The 21,261-nt window shown below is 51.0% G+C and overlaps 1 protein-coding gene across 1 annotated transcript; it reads right to left on the bottom strand.

The window, feature by feature from the left end:
* Window positions 1–6,222: 6,222 nt before the first annotated feature.
* Window positions 6,223–21,032, bottom strand: ZNF385A (zinc finger protein 385A). Its single transcript, XM_007949470.2, has 8 exons — window positions 20,945–21,032; window positions 19,811–19,947; window positions 11,617–11,727; window positions 9,851–10,013; window positions 7,684–7,926; window positions 6,929–7,098; window positions 6,603–6,698; window positions 6,223–6,453 (listed from the first exon to the last, which is right to left on the bottom strand). The coding sequence occupies exons 2-8, from the start codon at window positions 19,895–19,897 to the stop codon at window positions 6,223–6,225; spliced, it is 1,101 nt and encodes a 366-aa protein (XP_007947661.1). The 5' UTR covers window positions 19,898–19,947; window positions 20,945–21,032.
* Window positions 21,033–21,261: the final 229 nt, after the last annotated feature.

The raw sequence follows: 21,261 nt of genomic DNA, 5'->3' as shown, positions 1-21,261 counted from the left end.
CAGACTGTATTCTTCAACCTTCATCAGTAGGTGCCTTAAGTCATCCTCACTTTCAGCAAGCAAAGTTGTATCGTCTGCATATCTCAGGTTGTTCATGATTCTTCCTCCAATCCTGATACCATGTTTTTCTTCATATAGTCCAGCTTCTCGGATTATTTGCTCAGCATATAGATTTGTTCTTGTATTGTCTTTTGAAATTGTTGTGGGATTTTCTCTGTGTTTTCCTTGATCTGTCTCTCAATTCGTTGAAGATACTTAAATATAATTCTTTTGAATTCCTTATCAGGGAGTTCCAATGCTGTGTCTTCCTCAGGGATGTGTTTTGGGTCCATATCCTGGTCCCTTTTTTCTCCTGCTTTATCTTGCTTCTTTGTGTGGACTGTGATGCTCTTTTGTCTCTGAGGCATTGTGACATTTTTGTGTTTATATTTAATTGATGATTGTATGTTGGAGTGACTTGCACACAATTTTTGTTTTCTTTGTTTTGTTTGTATATTATCTATGCAAGCAGGGTATTGTGCTGTGCTCTTCTATTTGCTAGTGGGCAGCATTTATACACTCACCACCTGTCACCTTTCCTGTTGTCAGCCTCATATGTCCCTGCCGACCTTGGCAAACAGCTTATTCTTAGGTCCCTGGAATCCGAATGGGGATGCTATCACTTTAAAATCCAAAATGGTTGCCACTTGTAAAGATTCAAAGTGGCTGCAGCCTCGATCACTTTAAATATCCAAAATGGCCTCCACTTGTAAACATTCAAAATGGCTGCACCCTTGGTCACTTTAAATATCCAAAATGGCTGCTACGTGTAAACAATCAAAATGGCTGTGCTCTCCAGACAGCGGAAAGTCAACAGCTCAGGTTGTCTCCCACCTTGCTGTTTCCCTCCTAGTCATAGGCCACCAGTGCAGTCATCCCTGCAGCCCTTGGTGACCAGGGTTGATGTTTTTTAGGTCAACTCTCAGGTCCCAACACCACTTGGAACTATTCAGGTTGTTGGTCCCAACAGAGTAGCTGGTAGTCCGCAGCTCTGACCATCTCTGTACTCACTGTTTTTGTTCAGGTTTTTCCACTAGTTGGTGCCTGATCCACTTCTGTATAGTTCCTTTAAAAGCTTAGGGCTCTAGGATTATCTTCTATATCTCTGTCAATTGGTTTCTCTTTTCTTTGTTGAAGAGGGTTGGTGTAGCTTGTGTGCCTATTCCACCATCTTACCGGAAGTCTCTGTTGTAAATATTAACCTCTAACCCTGTGGTTATAATCCCATTTGGGAATAAACTGTCTGTGCTATGTTAATGAGGTAGGGTATATCTTGAGTCAATCTCTTCTGATATACAAAGAGATTAAAGAAAAAAACTAGACAGCAGAGACACAGGAAGAGAGATGTCAAGCCACGTGAAGAACCCTCAGGAGCAGAAGCTCAAAAGAGACTAGGACCTTCCTCCAGAGTCGACAGAGAGAGAAAGCCTTCCCATAGTCAGCACCCTGAATTTAGACTTCTAGCATCCTAATCTGTGAGAAAATAAGCTTCTGTTTGTTAAAGCCACTCATTTGTGGTATTTCTGTTATAAACTAAAAAACAAACCCAACCCTCTGCCATAGAGTTAATTCTAATTCATAGCGACCCCCATTTGGGTTTCCAAGGTGGTAAATCTTTACGGAAGTAGATTGCCCCATCTTTCTTCCACAGAGTGGCTGGTGGGTTTGAACTGCCAACCTTCTGGTTAGCAGTCAAATGCCTTAGGCACTGCATCACCAGAGCTCCTTATTTCTGTTATGTTGTTGTTGTTGTTATTTGCCGTCGAGTCATAGCGACCCCTCCTTGGGTTTCCGAGGCAGTATCACTACGGAAGTAGGATTGCCCAACCTTCCTTCCGAGGAGTGGCTGGTGGGTTTGAACCGCCAGCCTTCTGGTTAGCAGTCAAGTGCCTTAGGCACTATGCTACCAGAGCTCCCTATTTCTGTTATAGCAGCACTAAATAACTAAAACATGACCCCAGAGACTTCCACTCCTTTATTTATCCTTCCTGAGACCAAGATCAGTTTTCTTCCCCTGTTTGCAAGGCAGGGCACCCATTTGATCATTAATGAGAATTGTCATTGTGAGAGAGTACCAGAATATCTGGGCCACTCTCAAGGAACAAAAGGACAAGGACAAGTTCTAGGAGCAATTCTAAGCAGAGGCCTTGGACATGTTTTGGGGAAGTATTGGCTTCCCTCACTCTAAGGCTCAAAGATGGCTCAAGTCAGAAGGTCCCATGGGTCACCCTAGCGCATCAGAGAAAAGGAGTTTGATAAAGAAAGGTGGGAGATGAGGTATCTAGGATTCAGGCTTCTCTCCCCACAGAAGTTCAGGCTCATGTTCAGTAATTCATTCATTTGCTCAACAAATATGTTCTGGGTGCTTAATAAGCACCAGAGCCTGAGCTTGGCAGTGGTGATACACAGAGGTATGATACACAAGCTTGCACATAGTCCAGAAGGAGAGACAGATATGTAAATATAGAAATGCATAATTGATTCTCTAAAGCAGAAGTTGACACACTTTGGACTATGGGCCAAGTATGGCCTGCCTTCTGTTTTTATATGGCCCATGAGCTTAGAATTTTTTTTTTTTTTTTTAATTTTGATTTGTAAGTGGTTAAATTTCAAATAGTTATATAAAACCAAACAAACAAACAAACAAACAAAAACCCTGACTGCCATCAAGTTGCTTCCAACTCATAGCAGCCCTCATTGGGTTTCTGAGGCTGTAAATCTTTATGGAAGTAGATCGCCCAGTGGTGGGTTTGAACTGCTGATCTTCTGGTTATCAGTCAAGTGCCTTATCCACTATGCCACCAGAGCTCCTAAATAGTTATATAAGTACCTACATAATATCCTCAATTTGGCCTCTTGACCAGCACAGCCTAAAATATTTGCTATCTGGCCCTTTAAGAAAAAGTTTGCTGACCCTTCCTCTAAAGGCAGGGACTTAGAGAAAAGCAGGGGTGAAAAGAAGGAGGTCACAAAAGGGTTCATGGAGCGATGCCTGAGCTGTTGAGCTGGGTTTTGAATGAACAGTGTTTTTTTTTTTTTTAAGATAAGCAGGAGAAGGGCATTCTAGACAGAAGGAATAGCAGCATGCATCGAGGCACAGAGGTTTGGTAAGGTTAGTATCTTGGGGAAATGCACTTAGTTTGGTAGAGCTGGCACAAAGGGTGTGAGGTAGGGAGCAACAGAAAAAATTCTGGGAGGTGAGCCAGAGCAAATTCAAAGAGGGCCTGTGTGTTATGCTACAGGATTTTATCCTGTAGGTGATGGGAGATTTGCACTCAGATAGCTGTGAGCAAGGTATGAAGGCACACAGGTTGGAAGTGAGAGAGACCAGTAAAGAGGTACCAGCTCAGATGACAGAAAGAGAGGGCATGAATTAAGTCCAGGACTGGCTTCATGGGTGTGCCACCTGTGGAGCTGCATAGGGTCCTGCACTTAGAAATGTCTGGTGCTTGGTTTAATGCTTTGCTGTCACTGTCTTGAAATTCTCATACTGTTTGAATAAGAGGGCCTGCATCCTCGTTTTGCACTGGGTCCTACAAATTATGTAGCCGGTCCTGCTTAGGGTAGTGGTTATGGAAATGGAAAACAACGATAGGTTGTTAAGAGGTAAAATAAGACTTATATAGTGTCTCATTGGATGAAGAGTTAGGAAGAAGGAGAAACTAGGATGACTCTCAATTTCCCAGGTGGACGGCAGTGCTCTTAATCAGGATAGGGAATATGGGAGGAAGAGCAGGCTTAGGGAAAGGCGGAAATAGTGAATTCATTTTTAAACCAGCAAGTTTGAAGTACCTGTGGGGACATGCCAGTATCTCAGTCCCACTAACTCCAGTCCCACTAACAGCCCCTATCCCTCTCCCCATTGTGACCCCATCCACTCTCTTACAGGGTCACTCATGCTTCTCATCCTTACACGTGCAGTCCCTGACTTATTTTGAGCTATATCTAAGTGAAAAAATGAACAAACTTCTTTTTTGGGTTCCATTTTTGAACCCATAGTGAGCCCCACCCAACCTCACAATTGGCAAACCCAGGAAGCCCCAATTCTGCTCTCCTTCCTCTTTAACAGTGGTCATCCTACCTTCCTTCCCCCTTTCTTTCCCCAGTGCTGGGAAATGGGTAGAGAAGAGGAAGTGAGAGGAGACAACACAAGTCAGGAGGACCCCACAAAACTGCTGGGTTCTGATCTGGGCTTCTTCTGCTGACCTTCCTGCCAATCAATAGGGCTAGGAGGAGTGGGGTTACAGGGTTACTGGTGGCTCTTGGTAGTGTGTGGTTGAATTCTGGGTATAAAGAGAAAAACCCTTCCTGCCCCCACACCCTGTGAGAGGCAGCTGAGCAGAGTGTGCTCCTCTGTCCTATAGATCATTTAGGGGGCCAGATTAGCGATTACAGTGTCTGTAAATGACACTATCCCAGTTCCTCAATCTTGTGTATATGAGGGCTCAGTGATGTTAGACCTTCCTCCCAAAGCTGTTTATTTTGCACATGGGGAAACTGAGGTCCAGACAGCCCAAGGGACTGACCCAAGGTCACCACTATGGATGACCCAAGGTCACTATAATATAGGTCTGAGTAGAGCCTAGAGCTCAGATCCTCAGTCTGCGTTCCCATTCTCTCCTGAGCCTCGCATCTCTCTGGCGTGGCTTTCACACCAGTCAGAAAAGCCTGGATTCTTTCCTTTGTCTTAGACTTGAGTCTAGCCCTGTTTCTCTACAATCGCGAGATAAACCATTGGAGCGTCTTGGTCTAGAGAAACACTGTTTCCGTGTCTTTGGCGCCGCCTAGAGGAGATGCGGCAAATTCAACTGCTGCCGCGGCAATCCGAGACCCCTGCTTGAGACTATTCCCGGGGGCCGAGTCTACACTTGAGCTGGGCAGGAGTAGGGGTGGATGGGTTGGGGGTACTTCTGCTTGCTTTGCACAAGCCTGGTGGTAGCATGCCTCTTGACACCAACGATTTCCCGTCCCCCTCATCCTTCTGGCCCCCTATCCTGTGTACAGATCACCTTCACCATAGATACATCCTCCGAAGGAATGGCTCCCAAAACAGCAGAAAAAGACTGAGAGTTTATGTCTGAGGAGCAAAGGGTAGAACGAATCCAGACTTTATTGTCAAGGAGAGGGAAACGGGGAGGACGGAGGGCAGGGCTGGGACTGCTACATTGTCAAGCAGAAAGAGGTGACGGGGAGGGAAGACCCTCTTCCGGCCGGCTGCTGGAAAGGCTGACGATACGGAAATCACAGAGGAGGGGGGCCCCGCCCCCGCCCGAGTTGTGCAGTGGAGGTGTCTGGTGGGTGGGGACGGCCATTAGGTCTAGGAGCTGGGGGCCGGGGCGGGGAGGCTACAGACTCGGCGAATCCTGCGGAAAGGGGAGGGGCGGGGGCGAGGCTTCTATTGCTTTTTGCTCACAGTTTTGCGGAAGGCGAGGCGGGGGTGGGCTTGGACTGGACACCCCGTGCCCCCCTCGGTACCCCTAGGGCGATGGGTGCTGGTGAAAAGAATGGAACCCGGACTGGGGAGGAAGAAGGAGAGGAGAGGGTGTATGGGGGCATCTCCTTGGTCCCACCCAAGTGCCAGAGATGCCCCCAAGTGCTGCTCCCTGCGATGGGCCCGGCTAGACCTGGGGCTGGGGCATGGTGTGGGCGGGCACAGTGAGGTCGCAGGCAGTAAAACCAAAGTGCTTATGAGGGACCTAGGATCCCGCCTGCTCCCCTCCCCCTGCGGAGGACGGGGTGTTCACGGAAGCGCTTCAGTTTAGGGGTAGGGGGCCGGAGTCCCAGAGTCCGCTTATTGCCAAGAAAATCCATTTCTACCCCCTGGACCCCGACCATGGCTTGTGAACCCCGTTTTGTGCTAGGTTTGAGGGGGAAGGGCTGGATGGACATGGCTTTTGGGAGGGGGGGTGTCTCCAAGGGGGCTCGAGGGTGAGACGGCCCCCCCTTTTCTAGGGGAGAGGGAAGGGCAGGGGGCGGGGTTCCCTGAGATCTGGGGTGTCCCCCCTTTCTGAAGCCCCCCTCCCCCACTGCCCCTCCCCATTCCTGGAACCCCGTTACCTCGGGGTGGGGGGGAAGGAGAGAGATCATTCAGGGAGTGCCAGGAGGAAGGGCGGGCTGGGAGCCCGGAGGCCTGGGTCCCGGCTGGAGGTGGGGAGTAGAATAGGAGGGGGTTCGGGGTTGAGGTCAGTATGGGGAGAAGAGGATAGGTCCGTGCGCAGTTCGGATGGGCCCTGGGGCGGGGTGGAGTAGGGGGTGCGTGATCGGCGGTCCCTGGAGAAGAGGTGCAGCTGGAGCCGGGCGCAGGGACAGTGGGGAGCCTGCTGCCGCTGCCATTACCGCAGCCACCGCCAGGGGGCTGGGGAGCAGACCACCGGCCAAAGACTTGGGTAGCTCCTTGGAGAAAGTCAGCGTGCCCTGCAGGGGGGCATAGGAGGGAGGATAGAGAGAGAAAGAGAAGTCATCTGGGCGATCCTCCAAATCCCACCTTCTCCAGACTGGGCCCCCGTCCCATTCTCCTCACCCTGCTCCTCCCATCACCCAACAGCCCAGCGCCCAGGCCTCACCGCCAGCTCCCCAGCGCCCCTAGGCTTCTTGTGACGGCTCAGTAGCGGGTTGGGCTTCCCAGCCACGCCATCTCGGTGCCGCCGGCTGGAGATGTGCTGCGGGGGTGAGTGGGTGCGGGGGCTGTAAGCCACCAGGAAAGGAGCAACCACGAAGGGGCAGGGCCATAGTGGCGATAACCACGCCCCCAAGCACTGGGCCCCGCCCCTTCGTCAACAACACCCCTCCCCCAAGTCCCTGAAAAAAGATCCTATTCAAGCTCCTAGCCTTCCCTCTCCCTTTGGAAGGTTGCACTACCTGGATTTGCTGCGAAGCACCTTGAACCCACCTGTTTCAGTTGGACCTCCGAGTTGACCTTGACATTGCAAATCTCACAGTGGAAGGTTCGGTCCTGGGCAGGGGCCTCTGGCTCCCCGGGGGTGGGAGGCCCCAGGCGAGGATAAGCTTTGATAGGGCCAAGCCCACTTCTTGCTTCTAGAATTGTCTTGTGCTTAGTACCTGGAGCCCACAGACAGTAGGTGATAAGGAGTGGAGGAAAATTTCTCCAGGTCTCTGGTAGTATAGTGTGTAAGGCACTTGACTGCTAACTAGAAGGCTCGGAAACCCAAGGAGGGGTCAGGTCCATCTGACTCCATGGCACATAACAACAACAACAACTAGGCCTCAAAGACACATTCCTCATTACAGTGTAGGGGTCAGAGATCAAGTGAAGGGTCTTTCCACTGCCAGTCAGGGGGAGAGTTACATGAAAGAAGTAAGGTGGCAGGGGAGCTGAGAAAGTAAGAGCCTAAGCAATGGAGAATATAGGCTGTAGGTCTTACATGGTCCAGGGATGTTGCAAACAAGGGGAATTAGAATATGTTGTTGTCCTCATGTGCCATCAAGTTGAACCCGATTCACAGGGACTGCTCCTTGTGTTTCCAAGGAGGTATCACTATGGAAGTAGATTACCCAACCTTCCGCCAGCCTTCTGGTCAGCAATCAAGTGCCTTAGGCACTATGTTACCAGAGGTCCTGAATTAGAATGCAGGGGGAAGAGACTGACTGAGGAGGGGGTGTGGGTGGGCACAGGGGAGCTCATACCTTTGTTATGAGCCTCAAGCTGGGACAGGGAGTTCACGGCCACCTTGCACAGAGCACAGTAGAGCAGCCGCTTGGCCTTCTCCTCTTCTTCCTTGCTACCCCCAGGCAGGGAAGCTGGGGCTGGAGTACTCCCTTCACCTTTGGTTGCACTCCGACCATTCTCCAGAATGCTGGGAGGGGATGGAGAGCCAGGCTGTTTTTCTGGGGATCCTGGAGCTGGACCCATTCCATTCTCCATGGAAACTGTTTTTTGGGGAGAAACACAGGGTCACTCCAGATAACTTTTAGAAGAGAAGGCTCTTCATGTAGAGGAGACCCACCCCCATTTCCTGGAGGGCAAGGACCCAGGAGTCCCCACCCTGTGACAACATTCATGTTCTCATGCCCTGGTTCAGGACCAGATGTAGTCCAGCTGCTGCAGGCTGGGTGTGAAACTCCAATGCCGGCTCATATTCCATAAGTTGGGAATGGCCCAAGGGTCCAGCCTCATAGGCCTCCCCTTTAGGGTGAAGCTGGAAGCCAGCCTAGCCAGGAGGAGGGAGAGACATGGAACAAGGATTTGCCCCTCAATGGCCTGCTAGCCAGCTTGGGTTTCCTGCCCAGCCCACCTCCTCCCAGAGTCCTGCCCAGCCTCCAGGGAGGCAGGCCAAAGAGCCCTAGGAAGAGGCAGAGGCAGTATGAGGAGAGGCCAACAGAGATAGACACAGACATGGCAAAAGAGAAACAGAAGCAGCAGAACCAGAGAGGGAAGGAACAGGGATGCAGGTTGCTCTATAATTCATGGCTTGATTAAAGATGCACAGGCCCCAGGCCTCAGCGCTGGGTTCTGGCCTCTGTGCAGGGGAAACTCTAGTGCTCCCATTCTCACTCCAGCAGATGATCCAGTTTCCGGGTCATGGGGAGGCCGGCAGTGGGGGGTGAGGAGCTGGTGGGAGGGGAACTCCTGACCCCTACAGGTATCCATTTGCTTGACTATCTTGTGTTCTTTCCCCTTATTTTTCCTATTCATTTCTGACAGCCTCTACCTCCATCCTAATCTGAACAGCACACCCTTCCTCAGGACAAGACTTCATGGTTTATGAAAGCAGGGCAGATATTGCTATCTTCTCAGAGAGATACTGTAGGAACTCAATGAGGTAGTATGTGTAAAGCATCTAAACAGTGCTATTAAATAAACATTGGCTATCATCATCCCCATCATTATCATCATCATCATCATCATCCCCATACCCATTTTACAGAGATGTTAATGAGTTAACCCAAGATGATCAAGTTAAGAAGTAGCCAGACCACAATCAGAACTCAGCTCTCCAGACTTACATGTCCCTGAGGGTAGTTCCAAGTGTGTGTTATGAGAGTGGGGGATGCCTGGCTCCTAAACTGGGGGTACAGATGCTTGTTGCTCATTTTACTTAGGGTGGGGCGGGAAGGACAGATAAGGAAAAGGAGGAAAATGGGTTTGTTGAGTCTCTCTGGAGTGGGCCATGACCAATATGTGATGTGGTCATACCAGGATGGGGAGGTGGCTCATAGCTTCCTATCTCAATATTCTTTCTGCTCAGTTTCTTGGCTCAGAGTAGAGTTGAGGATGGCCACCAGTCATGAGGGAGAAAGAATCTCAGAGTTGCTTTTGGTAAAACTGGAAAAGACTTCTAAGATCTTAAAAGTTTCACCCTTTTACTTCTCAGAAGAGAAAGCTCTGGCCCAAAGAGGTCAGAAGATCTACCTGAGATCATGCAGGGAGTCTCTGAGTTTCTTGGACCCTCTGTCTTCCCTGAGGGAAGTCCCAGTGGGGCAGGCACTCGGCTATCCGGACTCTTTCTCTACCAACTCTCCTCAAGATGAAGAAACCTCTCTCTGGATTTGATGGTTCTCCTTTTCTTGGGGAGATTTGCCTGGTGGCCTCACCCTAGCCCCTCTCTGAGTCACTGGGCAGTGGGAGGACAGACAGTGGGAACTCTGTTGAAAGGAGCTAAGGCAGAGGTGGGTGGGGGGTGACAGGATGGAAATTTTACCTCATTGTGCTTGGCTCCAGGACACACCTTGGGTCTGGGTGGAGTAGGGACTGAGAAAGAGAGAGATGGGAGCAGAGGGAAGTTCTGGGTTTCAGAGAGAGAACAGAGAAGACAGAGGCCAGATGAAGAAATGTGGGAGGAATCAGACACACCTGGACGGGAGGCTACACCATCCCCATTTGAGGGGTTGCTGCCTGGGGGAGCTGGGTCTCCAGGTTCCCGGATGCCAGGCTCCCTGCCTCGGGTCTTGGCAGCCTCAATGCCTTTGACTCGTCGGGCATGGCGATTACCCTTGTAGTGCGCCTCAGCTTGGCTCTTCAGGGATGGAGGAGGAAAATGGAATCTGAAATCACCTTTCATCTGACCCTTCTCCCTCCAGAGCTCCCTCCCACCTTCAGGCCCAGCTCAGAGGTGGTCTCAGCAGGCTGCAGTAAATCTCTCCCTACACCAGTGAGATGTAAAACCCCATGCCAAGGAGCCCTGGTTATTCCTGGGGCTCAGATCAGCTTCTCAAGCTGGGGTCATTGAGAACCTGACCTTCCATCTAGCCAGGCTCTACCCCATCATCACACTGAGGCTGGCTGCTAACTCAGGCCCCACCTAGACCTAGGGTCAGGGAGGGGGACCCCATCCCTCTGGCAGAATGCTAAACTGGGAGGGGCCTAGTAATCCAGTGTCTTGGACCCTAGTTAGGCCTCAGGTGCCCAAGTCTTCTGTCCTTAGGATCCAGCTTTTGCTGCTTCCACCGTCAGACTGAGAGTTTCAGGAGCTCCAACGCTTGGGTTCTACATGAGTCTTATTTTCCCTGAAGCCTCGAGGACACCCTGGAGGACCCTGGCCCCAAGCCCAGCTCTGGAGACAGAGACAGCAGCAGAGACAGCTGTCAAAACAGAGCTGCTTAGTGGGGGAGGGAAAGGGAAGACAAAAAGAGGGGAGGGCTATCTGCTATTGCTGTCCTCCTGGACACCTCCAGTCTTCTACCCTCCACCAAGCCTGAAGCTGGATGGAGCCTTGTTCCACCTCTCCCCTCCTCCTTCATGCGCACCCCCTGCTAAGACATATAATCCTAGAGCCCCAAGGTCACTCAGACAGCGGAAAGCAGGGAGACAAGATTGACAGGCCATGGGTGGGGCAGTGGTGTGCAGAACCCAGTAGCACGGAGGAGAGGGAGTGTAGACTGACTAGAGAAACAGAACAGGCGTTATTTCCCTCCACTCAGCAGAATGAGGCTCTGCTGTTTTTCTTCAAAAGCTATGAGAGCATGTACCCCTCCCCACAACAAAGCCCCTTCTAGACCCACATAGAAGTCCCAGTGGAGCCTCAGAAGGAGGAAATCTAGGAGGTCAGACACCTGGGTTCTGGGGTTTGAATAGTTTCTCCCTATGGGAGAGTCCCATGGGAAGGGAATAAGGACCAGGCCCTTTGTGTGATTTCGAAGTAGAGATGGGGTGGAGAGAGCAGGAAGCCAGAAGGTTAAAAGGAAGTGGGTGGGTCAAAGAGGAGTTTAGCAGAGGCCAAGAAGGGCATAGGTTCTACAGGGAAACCAATGACCTAACTCAGCCCTGGACTCAAGGGCCAGTGAGTGGGCCAAAGGCCATACTCCCATCCAGAAACTAATGGCCACCTCTATTCTAAGAAGCTCTGAGCCAGGGGTGTCCCAGCTCCTAAGGAAGGAAGGGGGTCAGCCTGAGAGGACTTGGTCTCTATTTCTTGTCAACATATATAATCTCTTGCCCCTCTCAAGTGTTTCCAGCAGCCTCTGTCCCTCCTGTAGTAAGTATCCCCATTCCCTATTCTTCCTCTAATATTCCTTTAAACCCCTGCCCCTCCATCAGAGCTCCTAGCCTCTGCCCTCCCTCAAGGTTCCCTGGTTGCCCCTGCCCCACTCATTGGATGGCTGAGCAGCTGGGCTTCTTACCTGAGAATTGAAGCGGATCTGACAGACATTACAGGAAATGATGGGCCGCTTGGTCTTGAGCAAGGGTCCTCCAAAAGTATGGGACAGCACAGCCTTCTGCACAGGGTCCATCTGTGGAGGCAGGCTGGGGTGAGCCAGAAACCCCAGCCCGGGCACATGTCCATCATTCCCCCACTGGCAGCAGCTGGGTTGAATCAAGGTCCCCAGACCTGCTCCCCATCCCTAAATATCTCCCCAACCCAGAGGCTAAGAGTTCTGGGCTTCAGTCCCCTGATTCCTTCCCAACCCAATCTTCATAACACTGAAAGGAACCTGATGGTCAACTGGTAGAGTGCTCCCATTTTACAGACAGTGTAAGTGGCTTGCCCAAGATCACCCTGTGAATTAACAGAAAATCTGGGATTCTGGTCTTGGTCTACCAAACCATGAAGATCCAACTCTATCTCCTATACCTAGACTGATCTATTAGAGGCCTACTGACATGAAGTCCCAAAACACCCCCCATATCCTAAGACTGCTAGGTAAGAAGACTCTCTTTGAACCCTTTTGGCCCCTACTCTAGCATAACACTGTCTGCCAAGCTCAGCCTCTGGCCCCAGGAGACAGATGTTCCCAGCTTCCCATCTCTGGGCCCCATGTTTTCCTAACACACTCCTTGGACCTATTTAAGGCAGCAGCTTCTAGAGAGAGTAAAAGAACTTAGGAAGAGTAGATGCCTTTATGGAACAATAGGGAATGCATGGAGGACCTAAACAGCTAGGCTGGCCTGAGGTGGTCCAAAGATCAGACCCCTCTCTCTCTCTGATCAACAGGGCATTTGGGGGCAGGGCTGTTGGGCTGGGCGGGATTAGGAGCGATCTCTGCCCACACCCTAGGTCAGCAGATGTCTTTGCAGTCTACTGCCAAGAGTTCATGGGGAGGGGAGAGAATGGGAGTTTCTCCTTCTGCTATCACGGGATGAAGCCAGGAGCCTAAAAGCATGAAAACTGTCTCCCTGAACTGTCTTCCTCTCTTCTGGTCCCTAGGAAGCCAGGGAGAGGCAAGAATGGAATGCAGCTGAGGCTGAGGAGAACTGGGTGATGGTTGGGACCTCTCATAACAACAGGACAAAATTAGAGCTGAAACCTTATCTTCCTGATGGAGGGATCAAATGAAACTTAGTTGCTGTGCACCTAGGGGTCCTTAGCTCCTCAGCTGAGCCTCCCTCTATGGCCAGGTCTTCAGGGTTCCCAGTGAGACAACATGTAAGAGACAGGAACATGAAGCAGAGGGAAGAAGGTAGTTAGTCTGGGAAGCCCAGATATTCTGGCCCTCCTCTGCTTCTCCCAAGTGTCACTGCGTGATGGGAGTTAATGTCAGTAAAGGGGCTTCAGTATCCCTGTGAAATGGTGAAGGTGGTCACCTTCACCCTCTCTGCCCCATCCTGGTAGAGGCAGGAGCCGTGACTCAGTTCAGGGGACTGGCCTGACTGACAAGTGTCAATCTCTTGGCCTGACCTTTTCTGGAAGCAGCGCCTCTCAGTGGCTCACTGTTCAACTTTCATCAGCTTCCTGGAAGCCCGCCTCGAATCTAAGGAAAAGCCAAACAGGGAAAATATGGGTGTGCCTGTGTATGTGTGTGTGTCAAGGCAGGCTGTGATCAATCTGTGTATGGGTGGAGTGTGAATGAGTGTCATGTTCTGTGTATACATCATTTATGTATCAACATTTCTGTGTCGGGGGCTGAATGGTCAGGTTGTGTAATCTTCAGCTGTGTGTTTATCTGTGTGAATATATGATGTGCTTGGCAGAAAGAAAGACAGACCAAGTTGCAGACAAGCTTTAATCAGGAAGGGAAGACAGACTGCTGCTTTCAGCTCTAAGTCTCCAGACCTCAGTCTTCCCTATCCAGAGACACCCGCCCCCCCAGCTTTGTCCCAGGGTTCTCTTAGCTCCTGGACTTCCTCACATGCTGGGTGGGGGCTGGGAATGCAGCCCAAACAGAAACCTAATCTGGGCCAGGAAACCTAAGTTGGGTGGAAACAGTAGGGAAAGGAATGGGATAGAGAGGGGAGAGTAGAGGTCCCTATTTCTGTCAGTGCCCCATCCTCTGACCCCAGCCTGCTTCCCTTAGGGCTGAGGACCAAGTACCCTGAGGATGACTTTTGGGTTAACCATTCCAACATCTATCCTCTGAGAATGGTCCCTGCCCCACTTGGGTCCTTCCTCCAGGGTGAGGGCCTTTTCCCTTGCATATCCTCTCCCCAGTTTAAATCCATAAACATCAACTAGAGGTGGGGTCAGGGTAGAGGACAGCAACTAGGTAACACGGGTCCTTCCCATTCTCTGCTACGGGACCTGAGGAGACACCAAGCTGAAGGTGAGGGCTCCTAGGCCCAATCCCTGCGCAGGTGGAATGTGAGCCACTCAAGTGCAGCTCCAAGCCAAGGTCAGGAGGCCCTGATGACCTAGATGAGGGCTCCCTTGGGGAGGAGTGGAGGCCAGCATCTCCCAGAGCTCATCCTACTCCAGAGCCCCTTCCCTAGGATGTTAACCTAGACATTGCCTCGGAAGATCCACAAAACAGTCCCCTCCTACCTGCCCTCCAACAGGAAATATAAAGGGGGCTCACACCCTGAAGCTGGGGCAAAATGAATCAGGAAGGGCAGGGGGAGGGAAGGGGGAAACCAGATCAGGAGGTGGAGGGGCTGGCTCTCATTATATTTCCTTCCATTGCCCTTTATCTGATGGAACCAACTGCCCCTTGTTTGATCACCCTGCATTCCCCCTCCGCCCCAAATAAAGGCAAAAAGGCAAAGGATGGATCTCAGGGATGGGAAGACCTAAGAGACAGGACAGATTGAGGAAGAAAGGGCAGGGAGGCAGGAGGTGTCTAAAAAGCAGGTGGAAGCTGGTGGGGGAGGGATGGTGGGAAGGGGAGAGAGGCTGAGACGGGGCCAGGCCTGGGTAAGAGGGATCTGAGCAGTGTGGTAATTTGAAGGAGGTGCAGGATCTGGTGGGAAGTCTGAAGATTTGGGGGACTCCAGGGATCTGGGAGGCAGAACCTGGGATATCCAGTATGGTGCCAGCAATCTGGGGGCGCCAGCTGGGGTCCAAAGATTGGATGGGGCGCGCCGGGGGTGGGGGGATGGGGGATGGGCCGGGAATAACCAGAGGACTGGGAGAAGCGAGAGGTAGCCAGCCCAGCGAGGGGGGGAGGCGGGCGGGCGCTGCGGCAGCGGCGGGAGCCCGGGAGAGAGGAGGGGCCGGGTGGCTTACCCTGCGGGACCCCGGAGGCCGCGGCTCCATGGCCCGAGGTGGCGGACCCTGACGGGGGAGCCGAGCCTGGCCAGCCAGGCAGGCCGGGGACACGGCGCTCCTTGCCCGGACGGCTCCGGGCTTTGCAGCCCCGCCAGCCCGGAGAAGTGGAGGCGGCGCTAGCCTGGGCCGGAGCCCGCCCTGGAGGCGGGGCCGAGGGCGGGGGCGGGGACAGGGAGCTTGAGCCCAAGAGGAATGAAGGAGGGACCAGGGCGAAAAAGGAGAGGAGGGGGTATCCATGTCCAGACACTCCTTCCAAGAAAGACTTTGTTCTGAGGGCCACTCAGCCTGGCAGCGGTGACCTCAGTTGCCTCCACTAGGGTTCTTTCCTGAGTCCAGGGTCCCCACCAATTCCGTGGACGACTCTGTTTCTCTAGCTCTAATTTGTCTTTTCTTTCATTCTTGTCGTTCTGGCGCTCTATTTCAGCTGACAGCCTCTCTTCCGACTGCCCAAAGGACCCCTCTCCAGCCCCTTCTGCACAGCCCCCTGTGTTATTACCTTTTACCTGTCACTCCTCCCACTAAATATAGGTGACTGAATCCGGTATCCATGTGTCCCTCACTGCTCTTTCAGCTACTCTTTTAAACAGTGGAGCCAAGGGCGCCCAGAGAAGCTGAAGACATCTTCCCTAACCTTTTCCCACCACTTCCTCTCACCCGCCACCTGCCGCCACCTGCCGGGGAACCAGGTCCCCTAAGAGCCTATGCTTCGTGGACCTTGCTGCCCTCTGGCGGCTGAATGGGGGCAGAACCGAGGGATGCAGCCCACTCCCCAGACACCTCCACATCCTTTCTGGACTGGTCCTGGTTTCCATTCTCCACTTTGGGTCTCATACCCTCCCATTCTACCTAGGGCAGAGAGATAAGTGACCCAGGGGACTGGGTCTAGAGAGAGGCTGGCTTTGGAGACAGGGACATCCAAGGGCAAAGGGAAGCAGTGGAGGGAGTGGGAGGAGGATGAAGGGAGAGTGTAATGCAGGGTAGGGTCTAAGAGGTAGGAACTGCCCTTGTAGAAGAGACGGGAAGGTACCAATCCACAGGGAGGGAGAGATGCTACTAGGGTATTAAATACTATCACCACCTAATGTTGATTGAGTCCCTGGAATGCCACTGGAGTGCCAGCCATAATACTGAGCTCTTTTCATGGATTATCTAATTTAATCTTCACAACAAAGATTTGAAGTAAGCACTATTATTATCTTCATTTTAGAGATGAGGAAACTGAGGTTTAGGGAGGTTAAATTATTTGCCCAAGGTCATAACCTAGTGAGTAGGTGAACTGGGATTTGAATTTAAACCTGAGCAGCCTGACTCCAAAGCCCTGTACTTAACTGCTGCACCGTACTGCCAAAGGTCTGTCTGCAGCTTTTCTGCAGTCCTCATTCTCCTGCAGAATTTGACACTATCGATGCACCCCGCCACACTCTCTCCATTGGCTTCTCCAGCTCTACAGGAACCCAGCTCCCTCCCCCGCCTCTAGTGGCTCCTCCATTTCCTTTGCTGGAACCTCCTCCTGTTTCCACTGCCTAATTCTGTTTATTTCCCAAGGCTGAGGCCTTGGCCATCCTACCTTTCACTCTCTGTTCTTCCTTTAAATAAAAATAATAGCAATAATAAAACGACGTAATAACAATAGCAGCTAACATTGATTGATCATTTACTCTGTGCTATTCATTATGAATTAATGTGTTCAGCTGCTAAAAGAAAGGTTAGAGGTTTGAGTCTCCCCAGAGGTACCTTGGAAGAAAGGCCTGGGGATCTGCTTCTGAAAGGTCACCACCGTGAAAGCCCTATGGGGTACGGTTCTACTCTTTCATACAAGAGGTTGCCATGAGTCAAAGTCGACTCAATGGTAACTGGAACTGCAAAGGCATTATGATTATGTAATATGGTTCTCACAACAACATTGTGAGTTGGTACTTTCACTATTCCATCTTACAATGATAAAGTTGAGGTTGAGAGTAGTTAAGTAACTTGCCTAAGGTCACACAGCTAGTATGTTTGGAATGTCAATTCAAATCCTGCCAGTCAGATGACAAAGTACTGCACTCTCCAAACTTATCCACACTCACGGCTTTAAATAGCTTGTCCCCATAGAGACAGTGCAGCCATGAATCTTGGATGGAGTGAGAAACCCTGGATTATCCATGTGAATTGACTATGTAGCTTTGTGACCTTGAATACATCACTTAACCTCTCTGGGCCTGTGTCTGCTCATCTATTAAATGGGAACAATGATGGGGCTGCTGAGGGCAAGTCTAAATCAAGTATGTACGTGGGGGAAAAGTGTTCCTTGAACTTTATGATCCCGTCACACCTGATCAGTTGCACCTTCTCAAACGCTCTTTTCTAGCCCTTGCTCATGCTATTTGCCTCAGTCTGGAATGTTCTACTTCTCTAAGACCACTCATTAAAAATAAAATCCTATACTAGTAATTCTTCAAGCCATAGTACTTTCAATCACCTCATATGCATGTGAAATCTGGACAATAAGGAAAACCTAAGAAGACTTGATGCCTTTGAATTGTGGTGTTGGTAAAGAGTACTCAAATACATGGACTGCCAGAAGAATGAACAAATCTGTCTTGGAAGAAGTGCAGCCAGAATGCTCCTTGGAAGCAAGAATGGCCAGACTTCGTCTCACCTACTTTGGTCATGTTGTCAGAAGGGCTCATTCCCTGGAGAAAGATGTCATGCTTGGTAGGGTGGAGGGTCCACGAAAGAGGGGAAGGCCCTCAGCAAGACAGATAGGCATGGTGGCTACAATGATGGGTTCAAGCATAGCAAGGATTGTAAAGATGGCACGGGGCAGGGCCAAGCAGGGTTTTATCCTGTTATACATAAGGTCACTATGAGTTCAGGCCCACTTGACGGCACCTAATAATAACATTAATTCTTCAAAGCCTAACTCATCTGTCACCTGCTTCAGACTGAATACCCTTTTCCTCTACTTTCTTTTTTTCCTGCTTAACTCTGGTTGGTCCCCTGGGCACCACTACCTTCAGCAAATATTTCTTGACACCCGGTTGGATTCTCATGCACACTAAGTACCCCTGAAACAGTGATTCTGACATTATAGAGTAACTGTTACCTTATTATTTTTCTTATTAAGCTGCGCGTTCCCTAAGGGTACAGGGCCAGCACATGGTGAACCCAAACCAGTCCCGACTCACGCGACCCCATGCGTGTGGAGCAGAACTGCTCTGAGGGCTGTGACTTTTTGGAAGTAGATCCCCAGGCCCTTCTTCCGAGGTACCTCTGGGTGGTTCAAATGGCCAACCTTTAGGTTAGTAGCTGAAAGCAGACTGCACGACCCAGGGTCTTTCATCTGTAAAATGAGGATAGTAACAACAGCTACCCCATAGGGGTTGCTGTAAGAATTGAAATATGAAAAACACTTTGTAAATGTCAAAGTGCAATGTAAATGTTGGTCCGGGATCTTTGGGAGGAGTTTGGGGGAAGCAGCTGTGGTATAATGAGAACTCTGTATGGAGTCAAACTCTAGGTGGGTTCAAATCTTAGCTTAGGTCCATACTGTAGCAACTTAGATAAATTACTTAACCTTTCTGAGCTCAATCCATCTTCCTGTTTGTTGAGCAGAAATAATAATGTCTACTTTGTTGAGTTGTTATGAAGATTAAATGGAAGATTGTATATGGAAACATCTATAGTATTTAGCACATGGTCAATGCTCAATCCATGTTTGTGGCTGAATATTGGTTTTAAAAAAATGCAAAAACTCAATGCCATCAAGTTGATTCCAACTCATAGTGTCCTCATTGGGTTTTTGAGGTGGTAAATCTCTACAGAAGTAGATTGCCCCATCTTCCAATTGTTGAGCAGCTGGTAGGTTTGAACCACTAACTTCTGGTTAGTAGTCAAATGCCTTAGCTACTGTGCCACCAGAGGTCCTTGAATATTAGTTCAGTGGTATATTATTTGAGTTGGATAAAGCAGACTTTCCCCAAAGTTTTAGCAACAGGCACCAAATTCCAACTAATCATGTTCTAAAATGAGCTTAGCACCCTCACCCTGAGCTAGCTTCCTCCCCCTGACTCTGTCAGGGTTTACTTCTTCCTCCCAGTCACAGAGGCCTGAACCCTGGAGTCACCCTTCACTCATCCCTTCTTTCCTCCTGAACCCCCAAACACCAGTTGGTCACCATGCCCTTTCAGTATTTCCTTGGAAATATCTCTCATATTCTCCCTTTCTTTATACTTACACTGTCATTGCCACCAGCCCAGTCCGATCGTCAGTACTGCCCTGCAGGCCTGCCTTGCTGGGGCAGTTCTCTACATGGACACCCTACTCCAGCCTCTTCTCCCTTCCATGCAGCTGCCCCATGCAGCTTCCTCAAACACTGCTCCTATGAAGTCCCTCTGCTGCTCAAGAATGGACAGTGGTTCCTTATTTCATACCGTATTAAATACAGAAAACTTTGCCAGCCCTCTAAGCCCTACCACTCTGACCCTGCTCACCCAACTGTGGGTTACAGAGAGCTAGAACTTATAAACAGGCAGGCTTATTCCTCTGCTTATTCTCTTTCTGGATTCAGTACCTAACATTCCTCCCACTTCCCTACTATCACTACCACCAAATCTAGGTCTTATTACTTCTCTAGATGGTAGAGTATTCATTGGAGAGTTAAACAAGATAATGCATATAAAACATTGTCTGGCCCATAGTAATTACTAGCAATTATTGTTATTGTTGTTACTAGTATACCAGATAGGCAGTAATACTTGTGATTGGCTAGAAGTCAAGGTCTGAGGGGAGATGGAGTCAAAAAAAGACAAGGGATTAGTTGTGAGAGGAGGGGGTAGACAGAAGCCTGTCTAAGGAAGAGAAGAAGTCAGGGTCACGGAAGGGTGGAGACCGGCAGGCAGGCTGCTACTCACAGTGCTGTAGTTGCTGAAGAGGCCAAGGGTAGGGGCTGGCTCCAGTGGGAAGGGCAGGATCTGCTTGAGGTCCAGTGGGGGCTGCATGATGGGGGGCTGCCGTAGCAGAGGGAGGGGCCCTGCTCGGCTCAGGCTGCCTGAAAGGCAAAGAAAACATTATATAGGACAGGAAGATTAAAGCTGGGGAGCCCCACCCAAACCCATCAGTCTCATGCCCCAGCCAGGAGTCCCCACACTCAGTAATGTGACCCCCAGTGCATGCACACACTCACACACACTTCCCCTGCTTACTGGCTCCAGAGCAGTGAAGCAAGGTGCCTCTTGGGCCTGGGGGAGGGTACAGACCCATCTCTCTTCTGGGTGGTTTTCAGTTCCCCTTTTCCAGCCTCCCGCCCCCAAGGCATGACAGACCCAGGAAGAGCACAGACCTTCTCTGCATGCTACCTACTGGACCAGTTGGACTCTGGGGCACAAAGCCCCTGACCACTCCCTTCTTTGGGTTTTGCTTTCCCCAGGGGAATCTCAAAAAAGTCAAGTGGGTGATTCATCCCACTGTCCAGAGGAGACTGTTGAGGCCTAGATTTGGAGAGGGGCTGCTGAATCTTCAGGCTCCCCACACCTCAGGCGGGGGCAGGTAGGGAGGAGGGTGACATTTGCTCCGGAGGCAGACTGCCTGGGGCCATGCTCAAAGCGCCTTCTCCCAACTCTCCTCAGTCCTTCCCTGTCCTTGTCCCTTTGGGTCACAGGGAGTGTCCAGCTCCAGTCTGCAGGAGGAACGGGTGGGGAGTGTCTGGGTCTGACCCCAAGGGGAAATGAAAGTCCTGGCCAGCCGCTCAACTACCCTCTCCTCAAGCCTTTCTCTTCCCCTCAGAATCATGAGAGAAAGCCTATAAAGCTCCAAAGGGACAGCCAAAGGTCCTTAGGACCCCCAGGCTTTCACTGGCCCAGCTCCCTTCTGCAACCCTGCTAGCTGCTCTCCACTGCTCCAGCAAGCCCTGCAAGCCACAGGGGTTCCCAGGAACAAAGGGAAACCCAGGAGGCTGCAGGACTGGCCAGTCCTCCTTTGACCTTACTGGGGCACAGGGCCCCCAGGATCCTTTTCTGCTCCCCCCAGAGAGACACCCCTTTTCATACCTTCAGTATCTGGTATCCACTGCCCCCAGGCAATGGCCTGGCCCTGGCCCCCTAGGGGCCTGGGCCTGACAGCGTCCCCTTTCCTTGATTCTGCCCCCTGCCCTCTCCGGTACCAGCCCCCCCCCCCAGCCCAGTCAGTAGAATCAGCCAATCAGAGTCCTGGAAAAGTAGAGCAGAGGGGAGGGCGGGGGAGCAGGGATTAGGGGAATCAGAGTCGAAAGGGAGGGGTTGGGGAGGGCTCAGGCACAGCTGGGGGCAGGGAGATGGTCCAGGAAGATCTGGAGGGGTCTGTCTTTTCCCTCTAATGCCAGGACTGA

This window comes from Orycteropus afer, unplaced genomic scaffold, assembly GCF_000298275.1.
Source record: "Orycteropus afer afer isolate SDZICR_OR568_19922 unplaced genomic scaffold, OryAfe1.0 scaffold00247, whole genome shotgun sequence".
Lineage (NCBI taxonomy): Eukaryota > Metazoa > Chordata > Mammalia > Tubulidentata > Orycteropodidae > Orycteropus > Orycteropus afer.
This window is presented reverse-complemented; position numbering and strand designations above follow the sequence as displayed.